The 27,234-nt window shown below is 41.8% G+C and overlaps 1 protein-coding gene across 1 annotated transcript in view; it reads left to right on the top strand.

Annotated features, from left to right (window-relative positions):
• LOC136438922 (centrosomal protein of 192 kDa-like) overlaps positions 1 to 27,234 on the top strand; it is a 51,878-nt gene that overhangs the window by 4,697 nt on the left and 19,947 nt on the right. Inside the window, exons 9-36 of the mRNA XM_066433955.1 lie at positions 238 to 432; positions 901 to 1,141; positions 1,637 to 4,729; positions 5,159 to 5,419; positions 6,265 to 6,455; positions 6,946 to 7,023; positions 7,504 to 7,656; positions 8,193 to 8,318; positions 8,653 to 8,757; positions 9,024 to 9,087; positions 9,509 to 9,648; positions 10,111 to 10,351; positions 10,950 to 11,085; positions 11,545 to 11,635; positions 12,240 to 12,404; positions 12,884 to 12,973; positions 13,338 to 13,425; positions 13,664 to 13,746; positions 13,985 to 14,106; positions 14,647 to 14,753; positions 19,563 to 19,758; positions 21,466 to 21,608; positions 21,846 to 21,903; positions 22,239 to 22,304; positions 24,875 to 24,980; positions 25,627 to 25,831; positions 26,207 to 26,286; positions 26,747 to 26,842. Of these exons, the coding sequence (XP_066290052.1) occupies positions 238 to 432; positions 901 to 1,141; positions 1,637 to 4,729; positions 5,159 to 5,419; positions 6,265 to 6,455; positions 6,946 to 7,023; positions 7,504 to 7,656; positions 8,193 to 8,318; positions 8,653 to 8,757; positions 9,024 to 9,087; positions 9,509 to 9,648; positions 10,111 to 10,351; positions 10,950 to 11,085; positions 11,545 to 11,635; positions 12,240 to 12,404; positions 12,884 to 12,973; positions 13,338 to 13,425; positions 13,664 to 13,746; positions 13,985 to 14,106; positions 14,647 to 14,753; positions 19,563 to 19,758; positions 21,466 to 21,608; positions 21,846 to 21,903; positions 22,239 to 22,304; positions 24,875 to 24,980; positions 25,627 to 25,831; positions 26,207 to 26,286; positions 26,747 to 26,842 (6,720 nt within the window). The remainder of the gene's footprint in view (positions 1 to 237; positions 433 to 900; positions 1,142 to 1,636; positions 4,730 to 5,158; positions 5,420 to 6,264; positions 6,456 to 6,945; positions 7,024 to 7,503; positions 7,657 to 8,192; positions 8,319 to 8,652; positions 8,758 to 9,023; positions 9,088 to 9,508; positions 9,649 to 10,110; positions 10,352 to 10,949; positions 11,086 to 11,544; positions 11,636 to 12,239; positions 12,405 to 12,883; positions 12,974 to 13,337; positions 13,426 to 13,663; positions 13,747 to 13,984; positions 14,107 to 14,646; positions 14,754 to 19,562; positions 19,759 to 21,465; positions 21,609 to 21,845; positions 21,904 to 22,238; positions 22,305 to 24,874; positions 24,981 to 25,626; positions 25,832 to 26,206; positions 26,287 to 26,746; positions 26,843 to 27,234) is intronic.

Below are 27,234 nucleotides of genomic sequence, written 5' to 3' on the forward strand. Positions count from 1 at the left end.
CCTCTCTCATGGAACCATGTAGGGAGACAACATGGCTACCCCAGCTGCAGGGACTGTGGGCCTGGGCAAGTGGTCCGTTCCCACCGGATCACAGTTGACCAATGTCCCCTTATGGGAGGGAGATAGCTGGGAGGATTGATAATGGCAAGGAAGGGAATTGGAGGATCACTGGCTATAGCATTATGAAATTGTCAAAAACTCTTTGATGATAACCCCTTTTCTCATTGGACTGTGTAGGGAGACAACATGGCCACGCCGGCTGCAGGGACTGTGGGGCTGGGCGAGTGGTCCGTTCCCACCGGATCACAGTTCGTGGTGGTTCAGGACAGCTTTTCTGGAGAGGAACCCTTCATGAGAATCTCCATCGGAACGTTCATCGGACAGAGGACCGAAGCCCTCGGGGCCCTTGGGGAAGAGGGAGACCTAGAAAGGGTGAGATCTACAAAGAATTTTTTATTCACTTTCACTAGCAATAAGCAATGAAGCGTTGTGTGGCGTAACGGTTAGAGCATTTGGCTCAGAACCAAAAAGTCCCAGTTGTGATCCTTTGGCATACCCTGATGTTGTGCCCTCGGGAAAGGCTTTAACGACTTTTCTCATGTTACAGTGGAGTGACACCCGCCAGGCCTCATGGCTAATCTAGTGTGTCCTTATATTGATTCTAAACAGATATGCCTATTGTGATAGAATTGATAACAATGATTTTACTGTTTTCTGCCTTTCCATTTCTGTTGCCATATTTCGGCAGGACGATAGTCACCCCACCATCTAACCACATTTCTGTGGGCTAGCCTATTTGGCAAAGACAACACAAATGGACTCAAGGTCTTGACATGGAATGATGGACAGAATGATGATCCATAACAAATGTTCTAACTTGTCTGCCTTTTGTTTCTGTAGCCACATTTCGGCAGAACGATAGTCACCCCACCGTCCAACCGCATGCCTGTAGCCCTCATCCGGCTGAGCGAAGTGAGTCAGGACCAGGGCCCTAGACTCGCAGAGCTGCTGGAGGATGGATCAGGGGATGCTGGGAAGGGAGCAGGGGGTGCTGGGAAGGGGTTGCCGGCGAGGGAAGAAGAGGACGACCTGGACTCTACCATCCGGTTTTCTGGTGTGGGGGACTATGCTCCAGAACAAGGTACTGTGAACCTTCAAATGTTCGCTGTTTTTTTATTTTTGTTTTTTTTAGCGATGAACTGTGACTGCTACGAAATCATAACACTGCAGATATGCAGGTTTGTAATTCTACTCCAGAACAAGGTAAATTGTCTACAGTCCAATACCTCTAAATAGGGAATGGAGGAGTGGGTGATTTATAATGAACTTTTTGCTTCAAGTGTCATCTTTGCAGTTTTTCAATTTGTTGACGCACATTGTACTACAAGTTTAAAATCGTTTGCAATGATCACCAACCCACTATGTTGACTCTTTGGCTCCCTTTATACTGTACAGTCAAACCTGGTCAGGTAACCATTCTCAGTCACAAGCTGGTCACCACTCTGTCTTGAACAACCACCTTTCATCAGCAACCATTTTTCCTCAGTCTCTTGGGTAGGTGCTTAATCTATGTTTTACTGTATTTCTTTTACTTCAGAGAACTACATTTTTCGGTATTTCTTTATATCCTTTGTAGACGACTCCCTGTACCTCCACGATGAGACCCTCACACCTGGATACCATCCTGAAGACGAGACTCCCTTCCCGGAGCGTGCCCGGGCTAAGCCACGCATAAAACTGCTCAATGACGACACCATCGTCATAGAAACCACCCAGGAAGCAATGGGACAGACGCGGGACACGGCATCAGATCCGCCGAGGGCTCGTCATGCAGCAGAGAAGACCACACCTGTTTCCCGTGTGCCGAAGACGAAAGATGGCGCAGACAAGAAAGGACATCAAGCTAAGCCAGACCAGGCGGATCCAGCCGTAGAGCAGAAAAGAACCCAACAGAAGTTACAAGGCACCAAACCTGCTGATGACAAGGCCAAAGATGAGACACGTCGCTCAAAAACAAAGCCAGACAGTTTGACGCATGACAATGTCGCAGTTCAAAGTAAAGACGTTACAACCGACGACATAAGTGTCAGTGATAAGACCATGGATGCCAGCTGCGCAGGCCCGAACATCAGCAGCATTGCCTCTGCCATCGTTAACGCCTCTGTCAGCGACGATCCCACAAAGCTGGCCGACATGATCTTGAAACTGTCTGAGAAGACAAGCAAAGGCAGGGACAGAAAAAAGGCACCTAAACAAGCTTCCTTGGTGAAGCCAGCTGGTCTTGGACAACACAAAGTGCCGGGTAGTCAAGTACCGAAGGAGTCTGTGAAAGGCTCTGTGTACAAACCAGGTGGTGGTGACTACAGACCACCAGCGAAACATCTTCCTGTAAGCAATGCAAACAAAGCGAATGAAAGAAGGGAAAAGGACCCAGCAAAAGAACTTACCAAGAAGCAGCCCAGTCTTGTAGGACAAGCAGCTGACAAGAAAAATGAGAGCGGTACAATAGCATCTCCTGATACATCAAAGCTTGGCTCTCCATCCAAACAAAAGAGCAGGATTCCTGTGAAACAGAGAGACAGTTCCAAAACCAAGTCTCCATCGAAGGTGTCTTTTCTGGACAGATCAGAAAACACTGATGATGGTGTTGGAAGTAGAGTACAAAAGCCGGACATGCCTTACTCTGTTAATAGATCCTTTGGAGCTGCTGGTAAGAAAGGCGACCGCTCATACAACCTGAACAGAGATCAGGAATTTGAAGGGCCTGGCCAACCGAGTACACAGAAATCTGCAGGTACAGATATACCCGCTTTTCCAGATTCTGTTCAAGGCATTCCAGGAGACAGCAGGCATTCTAGGAAAGCTGTTGTTCCAGGAACGGACGGTTCAACGAAGGAATTTTCCCAGACAAGGGGCAGCAGGTTGAAGGCGGACCACAGCGGTAGACCAAATCTGCAAGACGACAGTGTGAACATTGGGACGGTTAAAGACAAGTGGGAGACGATGGAGCCGATCTTGCGTACACGTGAGCACAGTCCTGGTAGAAAAACTGGCACTCAGTCTTCTGCGAAGGATAGACCTTCCATCGGTGGACAGGAAAGTGTTGTGCAAAACAACTTAAGTTTCAGCGTCAAATCCAACTACGATGTTGACATTAAGTACAATTTTGACGTTGGAAAAGAAGACGTCGCCGTAGAGGGTTGGCCATCAAGAAGCAAGGATAAAACGTCAGGCTCTAAAACTTTGTTCAGAGAGCGCTCACCAATCAGGGATAGATCACCAATCAAGTCTCCTCGAAGGAGCACCTCACCTGGCTTTGATGCGTCAAAGGAACACGGCCATGCAAAGAGAGATAGCCACCATGGCAAGGGCGGGAGGAGAACTCACAGTCCACAAAATGACTTCCATAGTACACATCCCAAACCTGACCGTGACTCAGATCTTCTACACGACCATAGAAAATCTTCCACAGAAGCACCACAGAAGCAGACGAGACCATTAGAAGTCAGACAGAGTAATAGCAATAGTAGGCCGAAAACAAACGGATTTGATTTTGACGCAGTTGCTCCGATCCGCAAGCCAAAGAAGGAGGTTAAGCTACATAAATGCATTCTGCCTGGAATAGAAATCGAGCCGGAACCAACCGTGCCTAGAAAAATTGACGGTAGTCAGCGGCAAGCTGAAAAATCATCGCCAAAGGTTGAGGCTGATGCAGAGAGACACAGGATGAAAGACCCCAGTAAAGTACAACCTAGTATGAAGAAGAACAAGGCTGACAGTGTCCCGGAGAAAGACTCTCGAAGAAGAACAAAGGATTTCGATGTCTCTCTGAGCCTCCCGCCTGGTGTAACAACAAACAACGAAGATGACAACATCCTATCACCTAGAGCCGAGGACTTAGATCTCCACCTAAAGATGGCAAATCTGAGAACCCGGGGAGACAAAACCTCTCCAACAAGATCGGCTGGTTTTGGGGCTCCACTCTCTCCAACCAGACCTCCCATCTCACCAACGAGAGACTCGATAGCTTCCGTCCACTCCACCATCCAGCCGTCTGCCAGTTCCACGCCCCAGTCTCCTTCCTCTCCGGGTAAAACTCGCTCCAGGATCGAGCTGAGTCAGACGTTCGGGGACTCGACAACCTTCAACTTCTCCCCGGACGACACCGTGTCGTCTTTGTCCTCCACGCTCAGCCATGTCTCTCCTACACCTGGACGTGCCGAGGCGTCAGTGATGAGCATACAAGACACCCCTGGAGAAACTCTACACACGAGAATGTCTGGCACTACGTTGGTCGAGAGCCCTTCTGTGAGCGTAGGTCCGTCACCAGGCCGGCCAATGATCACCCCCTTTCAGGCCTATCCTCAGACCAGCTCCGTTGCCACCACCAGCACCACCCCTACCCTTCTCACCAGTCGCTCGCTCTTCACCAACCCGGTTGCAGTGCAGTACCTCCAGTCCAGGCCGGTCAGTGGGATGGGCGGGCACACCGCGACTGTACCAGCCTCTGGTATGCAGCAACATGTCAGTGGGATGGGCGGACACACAACGACTGTAGCAGCCTCAGGCATGCCGCCGCTGCCCAGGCCAGTCAGTGGGATGGGCGGACACACCGCGACTGTAACAGCCTCCGGCATACAGCAACCGTACACATACCCACCCCAGTCTGCTCCCCCCTATCCAGGGATGTACCCACCACCTGCTTCTCTTCATCCAGCCTACCCTCCAGGTATTTGTGTGTTTGTTTTGCATAACCGGTAAACTGCCTTTAGACGTAAGACACCAGTTTTGTACAGTAAGTACAAGCTGCATAAGACTGGAACTGTAAGTTTTGATCCGCTCACACTAGGAAAGAGCCTTCTGTCTATCTATCTATCAACCTGTATCAGTTCGACCAAGCTAGTGCATAGTCTTTTCGATAAGTGTCTTTAATGTGCTCAAGGTGTGGCAGTCCTCAAACATGGAACCTCCAGCTTTATGTCCCATTCAAGAAGACATCCTTAACAGAAGCTAGCTACTCATTTTTACCTTGGTTGAGAGAGTGAATAGGTGTTAAGTGCCTTTCCTGAGGGCACAGCATTGTGTCCTGCTAGGGAGTTGAACCCAAAACCTTTAGATTCTGAGTCAACAATCACAAGACCACCCTGCCTCCTTCCAGGTATGCAGCAATACCAGCCGTACCCTGAAGGTATGGCAGCCCCAGCCTACCCTCCCACCACACAATACCAGCAGCACCCAGCTGCACGGTTACCATACGGCACGGTCCCTTCCATGGGAATGGGGATCCCTGGCCCTCCGCCCAGCAGTCTTCATGGTGGAATGCCGACAGTTCCGAGTAGTAGTATGGCTCCTAATGTTGGGATGATCAGCGAGGATCCACAGCAAGGCATGATTCCGGTAGCTCCAAGCAGGACTTCAGGTTAGTCCACCGTTTAAGTGCCATAGGTTTATGCTATCAATGCCTGCCTCCACCTAAACCTTTAGCACATTGAAATAGCCGTTTGACTACCAATTCTCTATCAAATATGGTGTTAGGCTAGCCTGAGTACCATCCTTCGTAGTGATCGCTAGCTCAAAAAAATATTTTTTTTGAGCCAGCGGCCACTACGGAAGATGGTACTCAGGCTAGTGTTAGGCAGCAAAGAGAATGTTAAGTTAGCAAAGAATCTGTCTATTTTGAATCAGTACATCATGCTTCCACTATTACATGTATTTTTTGATAGTTAAGCTTTAAAGTTTAGACAAGCCAGGCAACGTTTGAATTGTCCCAATAGTGATCATTCGAATTTCATGTCCAAGAGCTCAAATATGGGTCAGTTGTTGCTTAACGCCAACTTTCATAATTCCTTCAGGTACCCTAACATTGCCACTTTAAAAAGTGTTATCAAGGCCTTTTCAGCAATGTCTTAAACACCTACTAGATATCTGAAGTGTGCATACCCAAATGTCGTAGCATAAGGGTACCCGGAGCAATATATTATGAGTGTTGACTGTTGACATTACTAATATCTGTAACATCTACTAACATAATTCCACCAGGGTACATAATTCCGCCACCCTGAAAAAGGATACGTCCAAACAGATCTCCACCCCGACGTCCCCTGGTATAATGCACTCCTGTCCAGTATATCTAAACTGTGCATATCTGGGGATGCTGCACTAGAGATCTGTCAAACACACAAGTGGTAGATTTATGTAATCTGGCGGATTGATGCTATTGGAGAATACTGATGACAACTTCAACATCATGTTTTTTCTCTCTAGGATCCAGAGCATCAGCGACCCCCACAGAAGATGTGAGCTATCGGGTGATCGCCCCTGCTGAAGTCAGGTTCCCCGGGGTGTGCTGTGTGGGGATCGGTATCCAGGCCCTGCTTCCCCTCCACAACCCCACCAGCCGATGGCTGCAGTGTGCGCTGCACGTCATGTCAATAAACGCAAACGGAGAACATCAGGTGAGGGTGTCTGTTGTCGTACTGTTAAGTCATTTTTTAAAGTTTGCAGGGCTCAATTTCGTGGTAAGAGGGGAAGGGGAGCAGTCACTCTACATCTGTGTTATGTTTGTGGTTGAAACCTGTACACAGTTTTCGAACCGGCAAAATAAAACCCACCACAACTAATTCTCAATTTACAGTAACTTGGCTAGTTTTCTCAATCTGATTGAAATGTAGACCTAAGGCACGGTCACATTTCCATTATGATCTATTTGACAGAACTGACTTTTCACAAGAGACTTCGACAAGCTTTTTTTTTTGTCACTAGTACTAGATAGCTGAATTTTATATGTCACACCATCATTACCTCAATTTGCTGTAACAGTTATAATCTATCGTACAATGATGAATGTTAATATATAACAATGATGTGTTTCAACCATTGTAGATATGAAACTATGAAGTCATCCTTCTACTCATCTGAACTCTAAGTGTTTTTCATTATAATTAGTTGATGCCAGCAGCTGACAACATCTTTCACCTGAAGCAGAAGACCATCATTGGCCCACATACAACAGAAGAGATAAAGGTGAGATCTTAGACTGAGCTCAGGTAGTTTGGGGGAAAAGGTGCACTGGTGTGCCTAACATCGTAGTTTAGGTACACAGAAGCTGATTCGGCTGCGCCACAAAAAGTAGTAGAGCTTGAATCTGAAATAGCTAACTTTAAAATTCTAAACAACAAAGGATTTATGATTTTTTTTCTGACCCTTGGATGTAAGAAATATGCAGTATGTAGTACTATTGTGTAATTCAACAGGAAGAATTGATTTTGACAATGTTTTGTAGTTGCATCTGTTCTGTATGCTAAACCGCCCTTTAGTGTGACCAGCTTCTGCATCTGTATAGCCGGTATAGCCGCCTTTCAGCATAACACACCAGTTTTGTTGGCATGTGGCACGGCAGTAGCTGGGTATATTACACTTAACAACCTTCACACCTAACCTTTGCACCTCTAGCTGCAAGCTTGATGATTTGTTATCTTATTTCCTGTGTTGTGTTGGTTCCAGGTTCTGTTCACACCACACCACCCAGGCGTGTACGTGGCTCAGGTACAGGTCAGCTCCTGTCTGGTGTTGGCTAACTCGGAGGACGCAGCAGTTATAGACCACATGCCATCTATAGTCAACGTGCAGGCCATAGCTGAGAAGCCATTCATACAGGTGAGACTTTACATTTTTTTCTCAGTACATGTCATATATGGTCAGCATGCAGGCCATAGCTGAGAAGCCCTTTATACAGGTGAGTATTTACTTTGCTTGTAGTCATAGACCATGATGCAAACTGCTGTATTTGCCCATTTAAGGTCAAAGTCTTTTTAGACTGACTGACAGAGAGACTAGTCATAGACAACATCTGTCGTCAATGTATAGGCCATAGCTGAAAAAAACACTCATACAAGTGAGATTTAACATTGTTTCTCAGCACATGCGGGACTAGTACAAAGTTTTCAAAATCTTTTAGATTAGATCAAACTTCTTAACTGTAGAATTCTCATACCTAAAAAAGTGAAAAGAAGAACTAGCAGTGTATGGTCTGATATTCCTGCAAGACATAAAGTGTTGGATGCTATATTTTATGTAACTGTTGTTTTTCTTTAGAGGAATGTTTTCATAGATTTTTATATGTTGTAGAATCCTTTTAAAATAATTTTGCTGTTAGACTTGACTTGAAATTGGGTGTTTTTTCTTAATTGCAGGTGACTGCTGGCGAGTCAGATGCCTTGAACTTCGGTGACCTTCCTGGCAGCAGTACAGTGTGTCTTCCTATCAAGATGACCAATCATACCAGGGCAAACGTACCTGTGCGCCTCATCCTGTCAGCAGTAAGTACTGTACATGGAACCATTTTGGTTGGTGACGTAAAGCCGGCGGCCCTTTTTCATGAGGGACCTCTAGGTGTTAGCCTCAAGCGTCAAACTTCTACACGTAAAAGAATCCAACACACTTATCAAAAAGATAACATTACACTACCCATTGACTGAAAATTGATTGACATGCAATATTTACAAGCAAGGCTAGCATGTAATTGTTAATACATAAAGCACATTGGGGAACTCTGGTTCCGATTGGTCACACACACCCCTCATTTTTGGATGCCCTGTCTATAAATCCTACGTAAAAGCCTGTAACACGTACACCATATATTTATTTCTGCAGACTTCTGCCATGTGGCACTGCTTCTCCTTCAAGGATAGCAGGCGAGAGAGTGGGTCCTCTACAGCTGTCTATCACTGCACCTTACAGGGCAAGTCAGACCAACAGGTAGGACTTTTCTTCTTTAGGGGTATTTTGCTATCTGCATTTTTTTATTCAGAGATGGGAACCTCTATAGTTCAGTACCCTAGTCTGTTCAAATTCACTGTATTTGAAAACAAAATGCATTATTGTGAAGAACTGAAATCTGATAGCTTTAACAAGCTACACGACAACAGTTTGCAAGCATTTTTTCTTGGCATGAGGACACAACACATGTATTTTGATGCCTCCACGTCATTTTGAACTCTCATTTGGTCACTCTCTGTCCCCAGCTGTCTGATCCAGCTATAGTGATGGTCCAGTTCCGAGCCCCGGAGAAGCAACTCAACACCTCAGGTATGCGGACTGTTACTGTTAAAACTGAGGAAGTGATCTCAAACCAATTTAGGTCACTGGAGAGCTTACACTCGTAGTGATAGAGAAGACAGTTGCTAACCACTTGACTACACACGCTACTCTTTGAAAGTTCTTTGTCTGTGTGCTATCAGCTGCTTTATCCAGGATGATAACCATGATGTGTCACATCAGTAACTTTTCTGTTATTGTGGGAAAGATCATGTCAACTGCAGACTTCAGAGTATTGTAAAAGGTGCAGGCTCTGTCGTCTGTATTTGTTTGTTTGTTTTATTTGTATTTATTTGTCGTCCGTTTCTGTTTGTTTCTGTTTGTCTGTAGTGGAAGCATTTTACACTTCATCCCAGGGGTGTGTGGTTATCCATATGAATGTTAAGTCAACCTGTACATTTTGCTGTTTCAGGGCCATTGGGACCACCAGACGAGTACACAGGCAGGGTGGACATTGAGATGGACACTCCTGGCACCACCAGTCTAATAGCCAGTGTACCAATGAAGGCTCGAGTGGGGGTGGCCAGAATACATACGCCCAGGACACTACAGGTTTGTTTGTTTGATTGTATTGCATAACCTGTGAACTGCCTTTAGACGTAACACACCACTTTTGGATAGTGAGCACAAGATGCACTTCTTTCTTTAAGAATAAAATTTTGTCAAGGTAATATCTTCAATGCAAGAGAATCTAATGTTAATACTTCTCATGTCAATGATCTTGAAAATTCCATCTACTTTTAATTGTGCTGATGTTTTTACATTTATTTGTCAGTCCTTGAGGTCAAGATACATGTACTGTGAACCTCGGCTGGTCTATTGTGATAATCATTTGTTTTAAGTTTGCTTAATTGTGTTTTTAGAGAAGCAACATATGGGTAAGATGGTAAAATTCTACTAATGGTATTTTGAAATTTGTGAAAGTAGTGAACAGTATCGCTTGAAAACAATGTATGCAATTCAGCCCTTGAACCTTTCATTAATTCATACATACGTGTGTTTCTCTGTCGGCAGGCTCTCGTCTTGACGACCAGCATAGGCACCTCCATCAGTCGCAGCGTGCCTCTGAAGAACGCAGGAAACATCCCCGTCACAGTGGACCTGTCCGTTGCCAAGCAACAGGACGTCTTTACCCTCCTCCCCAGTACCCTGACCCTTCACCCGGGTCAACAGTCAGAGGTCACGGTCAAGTTTGCACCGAAGCATGCACCTCACACTGTCAGCAGCCTGATGACCATGTGTGTGCGGCCAGGAGGTTCGTAATATACTGTAATTCTTGATTTTTTTAACTGTAACTTAATTGTAGCTGATTTAACGGTCACTAGTCAACAGCTAGAATTTCATCATCGCAAATATTTCATCACTAATATTTGAGACAATGACGTTTGTTCCAACCGTTAAGATTAAGTGCTGTGACCTACTCCATTTTCCCCCAGCCGCTATATTTTCCTGCCGCTATATAAGTAATTTAGAGTATCACATACTAAAAGCTTTCTGAGAAAAGTACACTGTGCATGACTGTGTGTATGACTAAGCATGTACATATACAAGTCTGTGCACGAATGTGTTAGGCTGTGCAGCACCATTGAGATCAACTTTCCTTCACCACAACCTTCAATGATTAATCTTGAGGAGAGCAGAATCATTATTACTCTATCCGCCAGAAAACGTCTGTTGGCGAAATGTACGAAATCGGGAACACAGTATGGTGGAAAGGACAGACCAAGAACAGGAATACAGAGAAGAGGACAGGACATAAGTTTGCTGGAATAAAATAAAGACTACTTCTATCGGCTTCAACCAATATCTGTCTACCCTATTCATCAAGGAGCCTCTCTCTACTGTATCTACAGGTCCACAGTACGAAGTGTTGCTGAGAGGGGAGTGTGTGATGTTGGAGAAGAAACAACATGTTGCGGCAGAGGCTCCACCGGTCCTGTCCAACAAACAGTTCCTGTCCTGGGGAGGGGTGCCCATGGGGAGAGCGCTGTGAGTTTTGTTTGTTTGTTTACAGGAGGTACAAGCTTTGTAAGACCGGACTTTAAGGTATGATCCACTCACACAGGGAAGGACCCCTACTCTTTTTGATAAGTGTTCTGGTCCCTCAAACACAGGATCTCCTGCTTGATGTCCCATCCGAGAGTCTAGTGAGGAAATAGGTGTAAAGGGGCTTTCCCAAGGGCATGGCATTTGGGGCGTGCTAGGGATTTGAACCCATAATTACTTTTAGATTTTAAGCCAGCAACCCTATTGTGTTGGTTGAGGAATGGTTGAGCAATAGTTGAACATCCTGAAATTTCTATTATCAGAATTTGTGTATTGAATTTTTAGCAATGATCTGTGGCCCTCAAGACCAGAAATGTTTGTAATGATTGGTATAGTATTAGTCTATTGGTTTAGAACAGTCGTAATAACTCTGGAGACCATTGTTTCCTTGTTCACTCACAGACAGCAGAAGCTTGTGTTGAGAAACAGCTCACAGACCCAGACTCTCAAACTGGACCTGACCATCAGAGATGACGGCAACGGTTGTTTTCAGGTGAGCATCTTGATAATCCATGAAAAATAGATTTGAAGTACAAAGCAGTTTTTTATGTACGTCTTGGAAGAGGTATGCAATTGGATAACAATACTCCAGTGTGTTACTATTAATTCATCTCAAGCCCTTTTTTGCATTTAGAGTGCAGGTATAGCTGTGGTAGTTTAGGGTAACCAACCAGCAGAAAATATACAGCAAATGCAAAAGATTAATGGCTTGATTTTATTACATACTCCTCTCATCCCGACCAGTGTTAAAATATAGTAATTATCAATGTGATATTAAGCTAATGTAGTCTTCTTACTGATTAATGCTTTCTTTTTCTTAAGGAAAGAACATGCATAAAGATACGGATAACCAAGAGACAGCTAAGTTGATGTGGATCAATGAATGAATAGTAAACATCGAATGGACCACAACTCAACAAGAACTGAATCAATGCTAGATCATTGAAATCATAATTATTAAACATACAAGAAATAGTTGTAACTTAAGATAAATATACCCACTTATCCCAATGCTTCTCAAACTTCCCCTTCCGAGATTCAAAGAGGTATTCTGTCTTTTGTCTCAAGAAGTGACCATGACTGATTCTTCCCCACAGCTGCAGAGTTCGTTCATGGAGCATGAGCAGCTGTCCAGCTCTAGACAGATCATACTCAAACCCCTGGAGGACTTCCCCGTTCACCTCATCTTCGCTCCCACCAGAGTCGCCACCATGCAGGCCAAACTGGTCATCAAACCTCCCAAGGGCAATACCAAGTTTACAGTAAGATTTTCACTGTACTTTTTATTATGTCATAGTACATGTACCAAGGCTATCGTAATATTCGATACACTCAGTCTGTATTTCATGGTACGGGCTTCCATAGAATAATTCGAAAATGATTCAAATGCTGCTGTAGAGAATTCGAATACCACATTCAGGCTTTAAAACTACCACGAAAAGCCGTTCCATTATGTGACTGTAGCGCCACTATTGTTACAAACGCGAACTCAAAACCACCACAAAAAACTCAATTTTCTCCCTACCGCAAAATCAAATCCCTGCGAACATTGCTGCATTTACAGTTATTCGAAAACGCTTCAAAAACACTTCGAATGCTGGATTTGGACTTCACATTTGATGCTATTGTAAAAATGTTGTACATCATGGCTATTAGGTGCTGATGGGTTGTGCGATATTTCTAGCTGTTAAACTTTCTGCAATGATAACAATTATCAATCTTACCATAATTATTGTTCTAGATCCCCCTGTCTGGCTATGGCGGCACCTGTAACTTGACAGTGGAGGGTCTGAGGGCAGTGTCTGACATGTACATAGCAAATTTAGGGGAGGTGAGGAACAACTACTAAACCCTAATTACTTCATTGTCAGAAATAAAACACACATCTAATCTGTGTTGAGGCTTGAAACTGTCTTGGAGTAGTACTACAAAAAACTATTGAGCCTGACAGTTTGTCAATCGTTAAATCTTAAACCTTATGACAATTGTTACACTACCAAAGCTGATTGACAGATTGTCGATCGTTACATAGTACATGAATTACATGTATCAAACTTGCAACAGATTAAATAACTTTGTCAAGACGACTTAGAATTAGAAATTAGTTTCAAGCTCTTCTCCATGCCTCTGAATAACAGAATTGGTATTACTTCTCAGGTCTTTTATCATGTTTAAACCTTCATCTTGTTGTTTAGGTGTCAGTGGGGAAGAAAAGTACAATCGACATCCCTGTACGCAATACTGGATCCAGAGCGGCCTTCGTGAAAGCCATGTGCTTTGGTGGTAAGTAGAGTCTATATCTGCTATTGTCATCAGTTTTATCAACTTAAAATTTTATCTATTGTTATTTTTCAATAGAAGTATGATTTGTGTGTTTTTGTAGACTGGACCGTGTTGAAAAATAACTTGACAGAGTTGAAAGATGTCTGAAAATTGATCATATATGAATAAATAGATACATTTTAGATAAAGAATAGCTCGTTCACAAGTTTGAGTTGATCACACTTTGTCATCACTCCAGATCTGTCAGCTAGAACACAGCTTCCAGCTAACAGAGTGAGAATTGAGCCAAGTGAGTTTGTTCTGAGGGAGAGAACAACAAAGGTAATTTCTTATTTCTTTACTATCATTGACTACAAAGCTTGGTCAGTCAGCACACTGTGCCAGGTGATTTAGGAAATGCTTTTTGATTTCCTGTTGGCAGAAAAGAAAACAGGAAAAACTACAACACAAAGAGAACTGCTAGATATTTCCCGTACATTTGAGTTCTTTGATTTATTCTTCTTTGCAGCTGATTCTAAATGTAGAAATAGTAAATTTTCTGCTCTCTGTTCCGTACCAGGTGATTTCAGTGGTGTTCCACATCTCAGAGAAGGAAGAGGCCATCTGTGCGGAGAGAGCGGACACCGTCGGAACACTGGGGCTCTTCTACGGCGATGAGATAAGCAGGAAACAGCTCAGAAGGTGAGATTTTACGTCGTGAATGGGACACATTATATATTTTATTGAATATTACTTGATATGTTAATCTTTATATTATGTGCAAATGTTTATTTATGTTGTGCTTTGATTTCTGCTAAATGGTTTTATTTTATGTCTTTGTTTTGTTTTGTTTGTTTGTCAGTTGAAACAAATGTTTTTATATCATTGTAAACAAAGCGGTGGAATGAAAGGGATGGGCTCTGCTTTCCAATACGATGCTTTAGACACAGTGGATTAACAATCCACTGTCCCTACAGCCTCAATGGACCTAGCTTTACCGAAACAGTACCTGTAACCATGGAAGTTACACTTGTCTTTTTCCTGAGTGTAAATGATGGCAATGTACGATTTACTATATCATTATCACTATCAAACTTTCAATCCTGATACGTTTTAAAAGAGTAGTAACTATTCCACAAGTGTACTTAGAAGATCTTTTTGTCATAGGTGAATCTAGCATTGTTCTAGAGTTGGGTTATGGTTTGAAGGTAATCTTACAATTCTGTGTCTCCATTTATACAGAGCTCTGCGCAAAGGCTGTTCAGAGAGAGGACTACTGGCTGATACCAACCCACTGAAGGGAGTCAACTTTGACATGGAGTATCTAGGGGAAGAACATGCTCAGGAAGGTAGGTTTATGTTCATACATATTTTGCTACTTTATCATTAGTTGAGGAAACAGATTTTTTCTCGCAGTATAATGAGTCAAGTCATTGATGCAGTGGCCAAGTGAATAGAGTGTTCCCCTTGCATTTGGTAGGTTGTGAGTTCAATCCCCTGCTTGATTCAAAATACTTTCTCTGCTTAGCACTTAACATTTGGGAAAGACTTTGGCAGTTGAATACATACTACTACCGGCAGGACTGACCCTCTGCTGTAGTGATTGCACAAAGGTGTGTGGCCCAAGGGCTATTGAAACGGAGATGGGTGCCACCCTGTGCACCAATTGGTGCGAGAAGGACTTTAACAATAAGTCAGACTCTGTCCTGCGGGTCCACACACTTTAATGTCCTTTTTGACATTCTATAAACTGCCCATCCTTCAGGTTGCCTGTATAGACTACCTGTAGTATATTGAAAGAAAGGAAGAAAGGTTGTTTCTTAAGTTACCAACCCTATGAAGTCCATAATTTTTGGTTACCTGTATGTAGAATCAACCCTTTTCCGCTCCGGACTTGCAGATGTCTTGCGTTGATGGTAGGGTGTGTCAGGTGAAAAAGGAATGAAACTAAAAGACCTGGAGAGAACTTTATAAAAATATATAGTTACCAAACCTAAGTAGTCCATAATAAATGGCTACCCGTATCTGAAAATCAACCCTCTTCCCTTTGAGTCTGGAGATCTCAGGCATTGATGGTAGTGTGTGTTGGGGTAAAAAGTAAAACACTAAGAAAGTACTTTTTAAGTTACCAAACCTAAGAAGTCCAATCAGTGGCTTCCCTTTGAGTCTGAAGAACTCTGGCATCAAACTTTTCGTAGACGGCTCCTCGTTATTGCCTTTGTCCAGACATTGGAAGATCCATTATAGAGCCTGCAGAGATCAATGCAAAATCTTGACCATTCGCCGTCCCCTACACTACCTGGGCAGCACTCATCCATCAACTACAATCCAGATTCATAGCAGGGCTCAAAATTTATTTCTTGGAATAGCCCAAGGTTACGTACGTAAAGGCTCACTAATATGCAGCATGCAATGTGACATATAAGTACCAGAAGCCCTTCCCATCACCCTATCCCATCAAGGTTAGACATCAAGGTCATAAGATACGCAAGGTAACAGTTACTCAAGCAACTTGACAAAATATGGAAACGGTCAGACATTTCAGACAGCATCCTCTCTCTTTTGTCAGTGAGAGAATACATGTACATGACAGTCACTGACAGCGGATGCTGTCTGAAATGACTTCAACTGTTTCCACATTTTATCCAGTTACTTGAGTAACATGTTACCTTGAGAATGACCTCAAAATGTTTTTTTGAGGGAGGGATGGGGGCGGAAAAGTAGACATTCAAGAGACAAAGCTTAATCTTGATGACAGGTTTGGGTGAAGTTTATGCATTTTATTACCAATAGAAGGGCACAGTGCAATGATAAGGGTAAGTCAATGGGATCGTGGTAATACTGCTTCTGTCTCCATCAAAGATGTCTTACAGAGATGTCTGCTGGTTATTGGAGACATCCCGAACTTCAAAGCAAACCTGGAGTCGGCTACGTTGTAATCAGCATGTTTTTGAACATCAGTCTTGTTGGTTGTCTGCGTTTTAGATGAAGGCGTGCAGGGGAAAATGATTTTGGAAATTGGATTTTGTTGGCTGTCTGTTTCTTTTATAGGATTTTTTGTCATCAAGAGATGCTTAAAGCAGATGTCTCATGCTGGGAGGAAAGCCTAGACATTGAGTTTCCTCTAATGGATTCTTTATCCACTCTCAATGCACTTGAAAAAGTGTACATTCCAGATTTCCTTTTTCTGAGAAACCGTCTATAGTACTGCGTCTATTGTACTGGTTATAGTGTTATTGGGAATTCATCCTGAAATCAGTGATTAGCCTGTTTAGCGGGGTTGATTGTTTTATAGTATGTGAAACACAAACTCTGCTGCCCAAGGCCGTAATGGCCCCTACCTGCAGTAGATGTTGGTCGGGCTGCTATAAGCACAATTTAATCAGGCTAATTGTTTTATGTCTAGTATCTTTTACCTTTTTTATGCAAAGGGTACTGGGCCTTCAAACCACCATCAGTACAAATGCTTTGTGTTTATGTGTTACACCATGGAAAGCAATGTGCTCTTTGGTAGAAGTGGACAAGAAATAACTCATAAGGGCCTATTGAAATGCCTGTTTTGATGGGTTTTAGTATTTATGAGTTTGTCCTTAGTGCTAAAATCTTGGTTGTTCTGTGTGACTATCAGTTCTGCCCAAGGTGCTGAAAACCCATCCTTGTGTTTGTGTTACCACCATCCCTGTAATTTTTTTTTTTTTCAACCTTTATTTAACCTTGAAAGTATGTACAACATACACTCTTCGGCCGAGGCCGTTTTTCAAGAGTTCAAGGGAGGAGGTCAGGGGTCCTTTCAACGTACCATCGTATAATAGAAACATAAATTGTTATACAAAAATAACGTCACAATCAGTATTCCATAATCATATTCGGTATATAAAGATAAGTCGACTATATAACATCATTTCCCTATTCGGTAATAATACTCAGTTCGTAGTTACTCGACGCAACATATTCTTAAATGTTGCAACTGAAGGCGCCGTTCTCAAGTTTGGTGTCAGACTGTTCCATAGAGTTGTACCTGAGTAGGAGATAGATCTTCTATATACTTCTCTACGGACCATTGGTACATACAGTAGGTTAGACTCGCTTTGTCGTGTTGTTCTAGTTCTAGTAATGTTTAAACTAGTTTGTTGCACTGAAGAATTTTGGTGTTTTCATAAGTATGTCCTTGGTACTGAAACCTTGTTCTGTGTTGGTTCTGTCTGAGGTGCTGAAAAGTTGTCCTTGTGCATTTGTGGTACATCATCACTGTAATGTTTGAAGCGTAGTTTGTTGCACTGAAGAATTTTGATGTTGTCAGAGGTATGTCCTTGGTACTGAACCCTAATTGTCCTTTTTTGGTTCTGTCTGAGGTTCTGAAAACGTCTCGTGTCTGTTGTACTGTATCTCTGGTGCTCATAGTTTGAATGAATTTTGTTGTGCTAAGCACTTTGGTGTTTATAGCCACTGAATAGATTTATTACTTACTCTCTTTTATGTTGGGCTATGCCGCTGTCACCACAAACTCATCTCACTGTGAACATGTGTTCTGTTATGCAGAGCATTACCATGGTTGTTTCAACCGCTAACTTTGATCACCGTAAGCACATTCTTTTTCCACCTACCTCAAAATGAAGTCCCTGTGAAGTAAATTGATTGACAGTGCTGGCTTTACTATCATATAAACTCAGATGTGTTTAGGGTTTTAAACATGCATTGTTTTACCTGCTATGTCTTACCTGAATACAAATTCTTGTCTAATCATTGCTTTTCAAAGCTTTATGCCTCCTTTAGAATACTTGGATGTATGTATGTAGACCTTTGTTTCCAGTGTACAACTAGTCCTGCTAATTTTGAGTTCTTTTATTCCAAGTTCCTCAGTACCAAAGTTTGTGGACTCCCTGACCTAACCTTGATCCCAGCTTCCCTCGGAAAACCATTTTTCATGTGTTCACATCACACCCCGCTGAATAAGCCAAACTGGGCACATTTAACCCCGCCGTAATTCGTCTGCGCACAGAAAGTAAGAGGATAACACATATAAAAGCACATCAGATGTGAAAGTGGCTTAAAGGATATGTGTGGAATTGCTCCCATATCACTTATTATCAAGGGTAGCTGACCTGCGCTGGGTTCAGTGAAAGGGCAATCCGTGCATTGACACACTTTCTAATAGTCTGCGGTGCATTTAAAACTAATTCTGTTATCCCTCACTCATCCAAGCAATGTGTTTTCATTACTGAACATGTATTACTGTGTGTTTTGCGAGCTAAAGACTGTTAAGTTGAAACATTTGGGGTTTGTCTGCAGTCGCTTGTGTTAAAATTTATGAGCGTTGCGAGGTGTTAAGCTCCCATTTTTCATAGAAAGGGAGTGCAAGGACTCAGTGTAATTTACTGAATCTTCTGTCATTCTAGGTTGTTTGTTAAATTTTACTCCTGGGTGAGGGTTCATGTAGAGGTCAGAGTCTACTGAAAATCATATACAAACGTAATATTTCATTATCAGAAAGGTGAATGTCAATGTAATGACCAGTAAGTGTCATGAAAACTAATAGTATTAGTCTAATGATATTATCCCAGGTTTGCTGGAATACAGGAATACTGTAAATTTATAAATATATGTGGTGGTTTTATGTCTGAAGTGACCTCTCAACCTCGAAATCATCACACAGCTTTAAATACAGATTTATAGGGTAAGGGGGCGCATGGTCAGGGGGGCATGGCGCCCCTGTAACCCACTTTGGAAAAAGCCCTGCATTACTGTGATTCACTTTATCTTCATGGTAACAAAATTTCACTGTGTAAGGAAAATGGACATTTTCACTGAGCTTTAACTTAACGACGGCGGCAAGTGATTTACAGAACAGATGTGTGAAGGACTCATGAATGATAAGAACAGGTTTTTCAAGGTGATGATAAGTTCACAATACAGAGGTGACTGTGAAAACAGTGAACATAAAGTTACAGTGAAAGAAGAATTTTATTATTAATTGGGTTAGAATTACGGGTATACCTGAAGTTGTATACACACATGTTGAATCTTTATCCATTTTAGTCATTCTTCTTCAGCAAAAGTGTCATCCTCATCAGAAAGGCCTCATCCTGAAGCAAAATGGTATCCCCCGGGAAATTGACACCTTTAACTGTTGTTTATATGTTTCTTTTCTCTGTCCACAGTCTATGATCTTCCCGAGCGCCCCAACGACATCAGGCTGTTCTACTCCTGCATGTTGAGGTCGATGATCTCGCTTGTCGGCAGACCTCCCTCCTCCAACGCCGAAGAACGGAAACGAACTTCGTCGGTCGACAGCTCTGTCGTTGAACGTATGGCAGCTCAGAGAAGACCTGCAGAACCGCTGCAAAAACTGACAAAGTAGGACCCTTAGAATATAATGTCCCAAATGGAGCTTTGACCAGGGCAGTCTCCAGTTTTATTTTTTTCCCCGCCCCCTCATTGTTTGGGAGCCCTCGTTGTTCATTTTCTTTGTCATTTTAAGCTTATGGAAATAACTTTTCATCAATTTAATGTCAGTTTTTACAGAGAGAGTTTTGTCGTCCCAAGAAATAGATTTCTGTCCCAGGATGGAGACAGCCCTGGCTTTGACTCTATCATGATAATACATTGTCATATGTTTGCCTAAAGCCCCGATATCACATAATTTGTAGCTTTGAGTCTATGATTTTCTCGGAATGAGCCAACCACATGATGTTATATCTTCGTTACCAGCGCTAATGCCATTTACCTTGGTCATAAAGCCAATCTCTGATGGCTTTTAACATCAGTTCAAACATTACCGTGCTTAAATGGATTGGACCTTGAGGAAGAGACCCCTAACTCAATTCGAAGTACCAGTCTGCATCCCGTCATTTGCAGACAATAAAACTTAATTTGAAAATTAGGAAACGTGGAATTTTGCAAACAAAAATTTCCAAGACTGTTGTTGTTTACTGTATGGTCAAGTTTTCTCTCACTAATGGCGTTGCAAATCATTGCAAATACATTTTGATCAAAATGATCACTGTCGTGATCTCTTGTCCTTGAACAAAATCAAAGTTAATTTTAGAAATTAGGAAATGTCCAATTTTGCAAAAAATTCAAGACTGTTTTTATTTACATTGCATTACAAATACATTAGACCAAAATGATGATCTTGTGTCCTTGGAACAAATTGCAGGTAGAATTTGAAAATAAGTAAAGAAGCAATTTTGCAACAAAAAAAATCCAAGACTGTTATTATTTACTATTTAGCCAATTATTGTCTTGTTGACATTATTTCAAATACATTTTGGACCAAAATAATCATTGTCATGATCCTGTGTCCTTAGGTCAAATTGGACTTAAGATGTGAAAATAAGGAAAGATGCAATTTTGCAAACAAAGAAACCCATGACTGTTATTATTAATTGTCTTGCTAATGGTATCGCAAATTATTGCAAATACGTTTGGCGCAGAATAATCACTGTCATGATCTTGCGTCCTTGGAGTTAATTGGACCAAATTGGAGGTAAAATTCTTATGTCCTACAATTTTGCAGGTGACAGAAAAAGCATTCCGTGCCTTGAGTACTGTAATCTTGTGTCCTTGTAGGCAATTGTGCTAAATTGGAGGTAAACATTCTGCCAAGCTGTTATTCTATAGGTGTAAAAAAGTTGGATGTCATGTACAGGCCAAACTTGTGAAGTCTCTTGAATGTTTTTTTTTACGCTGCTCCTAAGGGCAAATGAAACTGTGTGGTGTTCTCAGTACAGTACAGTTTGTACAGTGGTAGGCTGTTTGATTTTTGTGTGCTTTCAAGTGTTCATGATCTGAATAAGGCAATCAGTGCCGTTTTGTCACAAATTTGTAGTCTCTAGCATACTCCAAAGGTTGCTGGAAAAATAGTGGAAATTGGTCAAATGGACTGAATAATATGCCAAAGGATTTAGCTGGCCATAGAGAACAGTTTACAGAACTGCATGCGCCATGATTGTGAAGCTCTTGTCTTTGAGTAAATACGATTTTCTCATGCTGTTAAATAAACAATTCCATGCGTGGCAAACAACAGCTTTTTCTAAAGCACTTATTTTCTTATCTTTGCAGTTCCCCACCAGTTAAGGGTACGCCCATCACAAAAGCATTTGTAAATGACAAACCTAAGAGAGATGAAGCAGACCAGACAGCGCTCTCCTCCAAGTCGTGGAGCGTGCAGCCAGAACAGCTGATGCTGCTGGCCCCTGGAGCAGGTTAGTACTGTAGATCTTGACATGTTTGCGGTGATTTTATTTTTACGTTTTTTGTGGGGACCTTTTTCTGCAAAATTATAACATCAGGAATGTGTTTTTTTAAATTCCACTGTCGTACAGAATTTTTTCAATCGCGGACTTCAAACACTGTGAAACCATCATTTTCCCTTGTACAACGAACTTTTGCATGTCTGCACTGTAGTAAAGACGAAGTAATGCTTAAACTTCTTTTTCTAGGTGGAGACTTGGATGCAGCACAAGTCCAGGTCCTTAACCATACAGATAGAGTCATGAGGTATGTTCTCTTTTAGTACTTCTGATATACGACCTCTCATACAATGTAGTTGTTACATTTTATATCTGACACCCCCTTTCCACTAGAGGACTAAATATTTGAAATTTTTTAATGAATTTCAGACATAGAATGCATTTTTTAATTAAAACATTTTTCGTGTTTTCTTGTCTTTTAAATCACCCTTTTACATCATGCATTACATTCTAAGTATAAAATCAAGGGTCACACAAAGCCGATTTTAGTTGCTCAGCAATGGCCACTAGTGGAAAGGAGGTCTTACAAAGTGATGTAGAATTTTAGTGACATTTTTTCTATGTTTACTTTTAATCCTGCAGTTTTGAGCTGTCCTGGCCCGGCCATTGTTTGACAGTTACACCCCAGCATGGTAAAGTAGATGCAAGGTAACTAAAAATGTTTAAGTTGTAATGTCCTTGACTGCTACTGTTCCATTATCGGCCCAACAGTAGTGATTTTGTATCTAAAACTTAAAGGAATACTATCGACAAAACCAAAACGGAATTTGCAGTATGTATGATTTATGAATCAGTTGAAAAGTACAGTCAAACCTGTCTATAGCGGTCACTCAAGGGACTGGCCAAAACTGGCCGCTAAGGACAGGTGGCCGCTATGGAGAAAATGTCGATTATTTGACCACGAGTGACACATATTTTCAGTACCCACTGAGATACATTTATTCACCGTACAGTACACATGTAAACATTACATAGGTAAGTCACATTTTAGAAAGTCGATTGTTGTTCTTTTACTTCTATTATGGGCTTGAAAAAAGAATTATTGTATCTGCCAACTCCAAAATCCATGGCTTGCTCGGTCTTCGTGTCTGTACAGACCAGCATCGCCATACATGATACTCTACTCTTGATCCTTCGCGACTTCTTCGCTGCAGGCACACGCGTCACCAACGAGTTTTAATCATATGAAACAAAGTCCTTCGCAGCAAAATGCCACCTAGTTAGTTAAGAACAAAATACATGTTGCTCAGTTGCCACTTACTGTTCGTTTTCGACCGTTTTGAAACATAAAATCGTGGCGAAAGTTTTCCTCAGTCTGTTGTTGTTTCGCTTCCCGCTTGTCATTATCAGCTTTTACCATTATGCTAATAGGGTACTCAGAAGAAGGTCGCTCTTTTGATGGCTTTTTCCTTTTCAGAAAATTGCAATAGCCCAAATTTTACATCATATCAATGTTATTCATATTTCTTTTGAAGCTTTTGGTAAAGTAATTATCCTCAGTGATACTTTGTAGCAAAATAAATTTAGCGCATTATACCTCCGAAACAGTGATGTCTTCCGTTGACCTTTGTGCTGCTGACATAATCAGTGCCATTTTGCAAATCGCGTGAAACACGTTTTGACTTTGAGCACCGGGGAAAACGGATATTGGGCCGGCATTCAAACATTTCCCGAACTTACCGCATCAGCTACATGTGCGGGTTGTATTTTCCAAAAAGCTGCCGTAATATTTGTCCAGTCGAAATGCACAGAAATTGTCAATTTTGCTACGATGTACAAACGCAAGCCATGTGAAGAAAATTATACTGACTTCGCGTCAAACCATGGATTTTCTAATAAAGATAAAACATTCTGGTTTTCTTTATTATCATCCTATCCAGTTGAGTCCACATAAATTTGATAACTGCGTGAAAAAATGAAGATTTTGAACCCGGCGTGCGGTGGCGATGCGGCTTCTACCGGCGCGCCGTGACCGTTACCGACAGTGTTACTGTACTCGCGGGACTGAAAATCGTCTGGCCGCGACCGCGTTGGACAGGTGGCCGCTATAGCCTAATTCTTAATGCTTATGTCAATGGGAAAAATCCAAGGGACCGACAAAAAGTGACCACTATGGGCAGGTGGCCGCTCTGCAAAGGTGACCGCTAATACAGGTTTGACTGTAGTCTTAAGGGTCTCCGGTTCCATTTGTAAATCTTGAAATTTACCTAACTGAAATGTCAGCTAGATGAATAAAACTAGGTACTGTGCAAAGAACTTTGGTTTACCAGCCTGATGAAACTATTCAATGTCTTAAAGTAAAGGCTTTGTCCATGGTACTCATTTTATAGGAATGTCCTTGGTATTGAAACCTTAGTTACTCTGTGTGACTTTTGGTTCTGTTTGAGGTGCTGAAAAGTTGTCCTTGTATTTCTGGTACTTTATATCTGGTGTTAATGGTGAAATTAAACTTTTTTTCTGTTGTGCTAAGCCTTTTGGTGTTCATAGTTATGTCCTTGGTGCTGAAATATTAGTTGTCCTACCTGTGTGACTGTTCGTTCTGAGGTGCGAAAACTTTTCCTTCTTTTTGTGGTACATCATCTCCGTGGTGTGTAAAACTGTAGTTTGTTGTGCGAAAGCATTTTAGTGTTTCTACGTATGTCCTTGGTGCTGAATCCTTCACTGTTCTGTGTTCTGTCTGAGGGTTGAAAACGTGTACTTCTATTTGTGGTCCTTTATCTCTGGTGTTAATAGTGTAGTTAAACTGTATTTTGGAGTTTATAGCTAAAATAGCTGAAATCATAGCTATTCTACCTTTGTGACTATTGGTTCTATTTGCGGTGCTGAAAACATCTTTCTGTTTGTGTTACCACTATCTCTTTGGTATTTGACTCTTTTATTGTGCTAAGCATTCTAGTGTTTACAGACATGTCCTTGGTGCTGACACCTATTGGCTCTGTCTGAGGTTCCGAAAACTTATGTTTGTGGTATTTAATCTTTGGTGTTTAATTTTGTTGCACTAAAGCATTTTGGTGATATTACGAACGTCCTTGGTGAGAAATTTTAGTTCTTAATGTGTGACTATTGGTTCTTTCTGAGATGCTGAAAACTTATCCTTGTGTTTGTGGTACCATCATCGTAAACCTTTAACTTCTTGAATCCCTCCTTTTATCCCCTACCACGAAATTAGATCCCCTCAAACTTAAATGACTAACATTATTGCTGTTTGATTCCTGCAGGAGCCATCAGGTGATCCTAGTGAGTCCTAACCCAGCCACACAAGGCAAGGCGGACATCTTTCCCTGGAGGGGCAACCTCTTCATACACTGTGACAATGGACAGAAGGTATGTTCTATTCATAGTTATAGTTCTCTGCTGGTCAAACTAACCCAAGAAGACAACCCAAGGGACTCATAGAATCTGGTCTTTGTGGACAAGTGGTCACTAACGACAGGATTCCTAATGCTTGTGTCATTGGGTAAAATTATCTAAGGGACCACCAAAAAGTGGTCAGGTGGTCCTCATGCAGATGTGGACACTTGTACAGGTTTGACTGTATATCTTTGATTTTAAAGAAAAGAGTTGAAAATATAGGATTGTCTAGGAAGATGTTGAGTGGGTGTTTTGAGACTTGATCCATTAGGAATGCCCAAAGGAAAGCAGAAGTCAAAATTCGGAAGCTTATCATATTTTGCTACATATACCATATATAAGTTCTCATCTGTACCACATCAACCCAAGCAGTTTTAAAATTGCGACATACATGTAAGTGGCCAATTGTGTCTAGTCTTTGATTGGATCAAGTCACTTATGTCACGATTTTCAAATGACATGGAGAACCGTAAAGTATGATGGCCTGATGTGATACTGGTGAAAACTTGACTTTGGGGTATATTTAGCTTAGCATAGTAGGCTTTTGAATTTTGCTTTCCTTTGAGGATGGGAGGTTACCAAAAGAAGATTTTTTTTAACAAAAACTTTTTTGTTCTAGGCTGTGAAAATACAGATCCGGGAAGACCTGGCACTGGAGAAGTCTACCTTTACGTCAGCCCAGTTACAGCCGCTTGTTAATCAGGACGCCACACCTAACGTTACCCCAGCTGCTGGCCTACACAAGGAGAAATCTCCAACTGCTGAGGTGTCTGTAGCATCTAAGGTGCTGAAGTTCCCTCCAACCAGAAAGGGGGAAACTGCAGGTATAAAATCCTCTGAAAGCATCAAACAAATTGCATGTAAAAGAACCCAACACAGTTATAGGAAAGATACAGTAGGGATGACCCGATGTGCTTAGCTATAGTATAAAGCCACCCATAACAAAACCACAATTACCGAAAAGTATAACACTTCTTCTCAAGCAATATACATTGTACTTCTAGTTCGATGGAACAAGAACATTTCATAAGATAGCATGTTGTAGTAGGACTGCAGGCATAGGATATCCTTTCTAGTAAAAGAAACTTGTCCAACAGAATTCTGAGCTTTAAGTAAAGGTTTATATTCATATGTATTACAGCATTGCTTTTCTTACTGTCAAGTTAACTTGCGTTGTCATCATATTTTTTTTTATACAGAAAGTTGTCTGGACTTCAGAAATGGCTCGGAGAAGGAGATGAAGTGGGAGTTGACATCGTTTGCGCCAGCTTACGTTAAGGTTGGTTACTTTTTTGTAATCTGCCGACATTTCGTCAGTGGCTCTGCAGTGTTCATCAGGCCAATGTAAACTTTCATGATGAAAAAGATCTCTACCTGTCTATTGACCTGTATCAGTCGGGACGAAGCTAGTACATATTCTATTCTGGTATCTCTAAAAATAAGTCATATTTCTGCAATGGACTCTGCTTCATGATGTACATAGGAGGACGTATAAAACTATTTTCTGCTTGGCTCAACAGCAATGCTTGGCAAATTTTACTTGATGGTGGGTGAGCTTTTGAGACATCCATGGGAGTTGGGAGAAAAAGACCACTTTAAAGGCAGCAGAGCTGCTGCGTAAACGTCAGTAGAGAAAAAAAATAGGGTTGTATATCTTAGAAACTGTGTTCAGTTGAAGTGTCAATATATAGTTGTTTTACCAGTGCTTTTAATGCCTGTTGTGCTTGTTCCAAACCCAGGGTGTGGATGACACAAATGACATCTTCCGTGCCACGTACACCGTGTTCCGGTTCGCCCGCATCAGTGGAACCCTTGGTGGAACAGAGAGAATACAGGTCAGCCTACATGTGTCTTTTTTGTTTGTTTGTTCACATAACTGCCTTAAAGTGTAATACACAGTTATGTATGATAAGTACATGTTGCATAAGACCAGACTGATAGCTTTGATCCACACTGGAATTAGTACCAATACAATCTGGTCCATGTGGACAGGTTGTCACTATAGACCTATGCATAGAATTCGGAAAGAAACTGCTCACACAAAGAGATACGCTAGCAGTTCCCTTCCGTATATTGTAAAACTCATGAACAATAAGATGTAATGGACTTTTTATGAATACAGTGTAGTGTCGATTTTAACGTGCTGTTAGATTTAATTGTTGTATTAGTATTTTATTGTGTGTATAAAGAGATCCAACCCTATGTAATGAATTCCGCAATTCAGCCC

Source organism: Branchiostoma lanceolatum, chromosome 7 (genome assembly GCF_035083965.1).
Source record: "Branchiostoma lanceolatum isolate klBraLanc5 chromosome 7, klBraLanc5.hap2, whole genome shotgun sequence".
NCBI classification, from domain to species: domain Eukaryota; kingdom Metazoa; phylum Chordata; class Leptocardii; order Amphioxiformes; family Branchiostomatidae; genus Branchiostoma; species Branchiostoma lanceolatum.